This window comes from Platalea leucorodia, assembly GCF_965183815.1.
Source record: "Platalea leucorodia genome assembly, chromosome: 4".
In the NCBI taxonomy this organism is placed as follows: Eukaryota; Metazoa; Chordata; class Aves; order Pelecaniformes; family Threskiornithidae; genus Platalea; species Platalea leucorodia.
Window position 1 is genome coordinate 18,711,061 of NC_138826.1, and position 5,251 is coordinate 18,716,311.

The following is a 5,251-nucleotide window of genomic DNA, read 5'->3' on the forward strand; positions in this document are numbered from 1 at the left end:
CCGCTCCGCAGCCTCGGACCCCCCCCGCGGTGCCGTCGGGGCCCGGGCGCGCTGCCGGTGGCGCCCCGCCGCCCGGGCTCCCCCGGGCCGCGGCGGTGGTTGATTGGCGCCGCGGGGCGTTTGCTCGGGGAGGCGGGGGGTGGTTTCCCCCTTCCCTGGCCGGGCTCATTGGCTGGAGGGAGCCGTGGCAGGAAGGGGACAGAGACCACGCGGGCTCCGCCCCGCGCCAATAGAAACCTATCGAAGGGTAACCCGAGCCCAGAGAAACCCGCGGCGGCGGTGCCAGCACCCAGCCGCCGCGGTCGGGGCCGGCTTTCCGCAGGGGCGGCCGGGGGCGCGGGGGGTGCGCGGGCGGCGGCCGCGCCATGCAGTACCAGCCGCCGGGCGCGGCGCCGGCGGCGGCCCTGGGCGTCGGCGTCCCGCTGTACGCGCCCACGCCGCTGCTCCAGCCCGCGCACCCCACGCCCTTCTACATCGAGGACATCCTGGGCCGCGGCCCCGCCGCCGCCCCGGCCCCCCACTCCCTGCCCGCCCCGCCGCCGCCGACGCTGCCGTCGCCCAACTCCTCCTTCACCAGCCTGGTGTCCCCGTACCGGACCCCCATCTACGAGCCGACCCCCGTCCACCCGGCCTTCTCCCACCACCTCGCCGCCACCTACGGCACCGGCGCCTACGCCGGGCCCCTCTACTCCTTCCCCCGCGCCGTCGGCGACTACGCGCACGCCCTGATCCGGCAGGACCCCCTGGGTAAGCCATGCCCCCCCGCCTGCCGCCGCGCCGCTCCCGTCCCGTCCCGTCCCGTCCCGTCGCGTCGCGCCCCGCCGTCGGGGGCTGGGGGGGAATGGGAAGTGACTGAAATCTGCCCCCCGTTCCCGCCGGCCCCGCCGCCTCTCCGCGCTCCCCCTGTCTCCCTCCGGCCCCCGTCTGATTTACAGTAAATTAAGGACGCGCCGCGCTCCGGGGCTGGCAGCGAGACCGCAGTGCGCGGCCGCGGTGACTCAGATTTGTTTTCCTTCAACCAAGTGACTCTGAGAGTGTCCTTAGTAATGTCGCGTGTGGTTTTGGTGGGGAGTTTTAATTGTGCTGGGAGATCGCATGGCAGATCTCAGCCTTTTCCTGCGGATGACTTGAAAAACAGTCGGGAGGCCGGCTCCGCTCGCCGGGGCCCCCGCGGCTCCCCGGGGGCCGGGCCGGGCCGGGCCGGGGCCCCGGCGGCCCCTTCGCGCCGGCGGCCGGGGGAAGCGTCCCCGCTGCGGGGGCCGAGCCCCGCGCCCGGGCTGCAGCACTTGTTCTTAGTGATTGCAAAACTGGACCTGACTCACCGCATTTGTGCAGTGAAAGAGGCTGACCCTTTCCGTTCATACAGGAAACCTTGAGCTCTCGATAGGAGTAAATCTGGTTTCAGAAGCTGTTAAGTGTTTTCCTGGCCGCCTGAAGCAGGCTCTTCCCCGGGAGTCGTGCACATTGCTGATTATTTTATCGACATCCTCAATACAGACAAATTCAGGAAACACTCGACTTCTGATAGCCGGGATCCGTTTTTCTGATATTGTTCATTTCCTCTGTGTGGGATGTGACTTTATGACAGCTAAAATAACCAGTTGCTTCCTATTTTTTGAGTCTGTTTTGCACCAGAATTACTAAAGCCTGACGCAAGCAAAATCTTGAAAAACAATGCAGCAAATTTCAAAGGGTGCAGGCAGCAAGACAGAAAGACAAACAGAGTGACTCAGTGGCACTGGCCAGAGCCTCCAGCCCCGGGACGCGGCTGCCGCTCCGCAGCGGGGCCGGCTCCCCGGCGTGCCGCTGCCTGCACCGCCTCGCCCCGCACCGCCCCGCACCGCTGCCCCGAGCCCGGGGCTGAGCCCGGGGGAAGCCCCGCGGCCACGGGCGGGCGAGCCCCCAGCCGGGGGTGGGGGCCTCGGGGCGCTTCGTGGCCGGGGCGGGCGGGCGACCCCAGCCCCCGTGCTGCCGCATCCCCCCGCCCAGCCCCGCAGTGACCCCGCTCTCCCTGGGCCCCGGGCACTGGTGCCGAGAAAGGGAGATGGTTTCTCTGGGGCATCGCAGCGAGAGAGCAGAAGGAAGCAAAGGTCTTTTTTTTTTCTCTCTCTCTCTGTCTTTTCTTTGCGAGATAGACCAACAGGAAACACATTGACGGAAATGTTGCCAAAGCCCGTAGAGTGGCTTTAACTGGTCTCGCTGCTCGGCGGAGGTGAAAAATCAGAGGAGGCGAAAGATCAGGCTAGGAACTGGGGGAAATAAAATCAGGCGAAGGAAACCAGCGGGCCCTGGGGCCGGCGCGCCGCCAGGCCCGGGCTCGGGCCGGGGCCGGGGCTCCCCGGGCACGCGTGTCCGCGGCCGGCCGGTGACCCCCGGCGCTGTGCCTCTCTTTGAAGGGAAGCCGCTGCTCTGGAGCCCCTTCATCCAGCGGCCGCTGCACAAGAGGAAAGGAGGGCAGGTCCGCTTCTCCAACGACCAGACCATCGAGCTGGAGAAGAAGTTCGAGACACAGAAATACCTCTCCCCGCCGGAGAGGAAGCGCCTGGCCAAGATGCTGCAGCTCAGCGAGAGGCAGGTGAGGCCGTGCCCACGCCGCGGGGCGCCGCACCCCATCCCCGGGCAGCCCCGGGGCCGGCGGCACCGGCCCCGCTCGGCCCCCGCCGTGCTGCTGCTGTCGGCGCGCCGGGGCCGGGGACCGGCCGGCCCGGGGGAGGCTGGCTCTTGCTTTCTCTTTGTGGCTCGGGGAAGGCTCCTGGCGCTTGCCGGCTCCGAGACTACCCCGTGCTTTCTCTCGTTTTCGTTGCTCAGGTCAAAACGTGGTTTCAAAATCGCCGAGCCAAATGGAGGCGTCTAAAGCAGGTACGGGGATGTTTCTGTTTCTATAGAAATAAGTATTTTAATTGTCTTATCTTACGCCCTGCTCGCCTATTCCAGGTTGTATGCAGAAGTCATCTGAAAGGCTGTTTAACCTCTTCACCTTGATTAAAAAGACAAATAGTCATGCTGGAATCCATGAGGGCTCGTTCAAGCAGCACTAACGTTAAAAGCTCCTAATGTAGTTCCTATATCAATTATGCCCGGCTTTCACACACCGCCTATTAAAACTCCACGCTAATTGTTTTGTAAACCCATATGTTGTTTAGCCAATTAACGTGGAGAAGATAAGTAATTGTCAGTAAATTACTTAGGCAGTTGTTTTGAAGAAGAATATTTACTGGTCTTTTAAATCGCCCTCTCTTAATAAACACAAGTCGATTTATTCTGCAAATGTTGGGAGAGGCAGGTACAAATGCCTTGTTTGCTTTGAGGAGCTGCATGGAAAATTGAGTAGCTTTTACTTTTCGTTTACAAATCGTTACAGTGTATGAGGCTGAGAGGTTGAAGCCGTTTCCCTTCCCTTAGGAACTGTGCTCAAGCAGATAAATCTATTTTTTTTTATGGCCCAGAGGGCTCGATCCTGCCCGGCTCGGCCAGATTGAGGGCCCTTGGCTCAGAGATTTGAGAAAAATCCCTGCATTGTGGCCTGAGTCTGGCTTCAGTAAGTGGGACGTGGACAGCCGAGTTTTACTGGTAAATCAGCCTTCAATATAAAAATAATTAGAAAAGAAAACTAATTGCAGTGCCACGCTCTAGGTATATTTGTTCTGTGACCTTCCCCCGGGTTTAACCCATGCTTCACTTGATTTTTTGAATAAACCCCTTTACTCGGGCAAGAGGTGGGCTGGGTCCCCGGCGGTGCCTCCTCGGCAGGGCCTGACCCACGCCGTGGTGTCCGGAGAGCTCGCTTGGGATCTCGGCCATTTTAAGTCATTTCCTCCTTTTCATTCACTCGCATCCATTTCTCTGAGCCCGCACGGTTATATCATGGGTACGTGTCTCTGCCTGCTTTCTCTTAGGAGTATCATTTCATGCCCCCTTAGGGGACTGGGCTCCCCAGACGGCTGCCGATGCAGGGCTACTCCTGTCTTCGGAAACGGGGTTTGGTTTTGTTTTGTTTTGTTTTTAATGGTGAGTGTTTTAGTGTTGAGTTTTAGCTTCATTAGTAATTTTTCCCGCTTGCTTTCAGGCCACTGGTGGATTCGGCCTCCCTCCTTTTGCCGTTGGGTGTAATTAAAGAAAGATCAGGGCAGGAGGAAGCTGTGTGTCAGTGTTTGTAGACTCATAATAAACATTTGCTTTGCTAAAGACAAAAGTTCAGAGGTTCCTGGGCTCCGGCAGCTCCTGACTCTTTTGAAGTGGCTGCGATAACCATCGCCAAGGAGCCTTATTCACAGCAGCAGCCCCTGTGGCTGCTGGCGAGTGGGATCAGAGCCGAGCCCCTGCGTGGGGCTGAGCCCTCGCCCAGCCCGGTCCCACTCAGGCAGGTTTATAGGCAGGAGGCCCGGGGAGGTAGCGGGACACCTGCCTTTTCCTGCGAGAGACCCAAGGTGGTGTTCCCACCCAGCACAGCTGGAGTTTGCAGGCCTTCTGGCTCCGTGGCCCGTATTTCTGTATAAAGCAGGCTTCTTTCATTGCAGGAGAACCCCCAGGCCACCAAAAAAGAAGTGGAAGGTGCTGACAGTCACAGTGACCAAAGGCTGGAGAGCTGCCCGACTCCGGAGCAGAAGGGTAAGGAGGTCTCCCTGGACGGCTCGCAGTACACCCCCTCGCCGGCCTCACAGGAGGACCTGGAGTCAGACGTCTCCGACGACTCCGATCAAGAAGTGGACATTGAAGGCGATAAAGGCTATTACAATCCTACCCACTAACGGCCCCACGCGGAGAGTGGACCCTAACTCGGCTTGCACTTTACCAGGGGCTGGTTTGGAAGAATATTATGCTACAGGAGAAAACTTTCACGGTTCCAGTGAAAGAGAAAAAAAAAAAAAAAAACAAACACCAAATAGACTCATTTTATAATAAGCAGAGAAAGAAAGATGTATTTTCCACAAACAGTCAATTTTTGGCAGATCTCTAATTTGGTTAAAGGAGCATGGTTTGTATTTAATTATTTGTAAGATATCCTTGTACATTAATCGATGTTCTAACTGGAATATAATACTGCACCCTGTCCTTACTCACAGGGGGTCTGAATCAGCTGCTGTTGGTGATCAGGCAAAACTCCTCTCTAGCTAGTGTGGAAGTGAGTATGGATTGCAGGACTAAGCCCTTTGTATGTGTAAACAAATGTAGTTTAAATAGATTAATTTAAACGTCCTTTGCAAGCAGAGAAACACATTCTGTGAAATAGGGAGGGATTTGACCATCCCGA

At 58.4% G+C, this 5,251-nt stretch overlaps 1 protein-coding gene across 1 annotated transcript; it reads left to right on the forward strand.

The window, feature by feature from the left end:
- Nucleotides 1-276: 276 nt before the first annotated feature.
- Nucleotides 277-4,876, forward strand: HHEX (hematopoietically expressed homeobox). The gene is made up of 4 exons (XM_082310605.1): nt 277-747; nt 2,397-2,575; nt 2,809-2,859; nt 4,518-4,876. The coding sequence occupies exons 1-4, from the start codon at nt 366-368 to the stop codon at nt 4,746-4,748; spliced, it is 843 nt and encodes a 280-aa protein (XP_082166731.1). The 5' UTR covers nt 277-365; the 3' UTR covers nt 4,749-4,876.
- Nucleotides 4,877-5,251: the final 375 nt, after the last annotated feature.

What these genes read in the sequence shown, in the direction of transcription:
- HHEX (XM_082310605.1), top strand. Translation starts at nt 366, where the DNA reads ATGCAGTACCAGCCGCCGGGCGCGGCGCCGGCGGCGGCCCTGGGCGTC. An exon ending in GATCCGGCAGGACCCCCTGG is followed by an intron (nt 748 to 2,396) that starts GTAAGCCATGCC and finishes CTCTCTTTGAAG; the next exon opens with GGAAGCCGCTGCTCTGGAGC. An exon ending in TGCAGCTCAGCGAGAGGCAG is followed by an intron (nt 2,576 to 2,808) that starts GTGAGGCCGTGC and finishes TTCGTTGCTCAG; the next exon opens with GTCAAAACGTGGTTTCAAAA.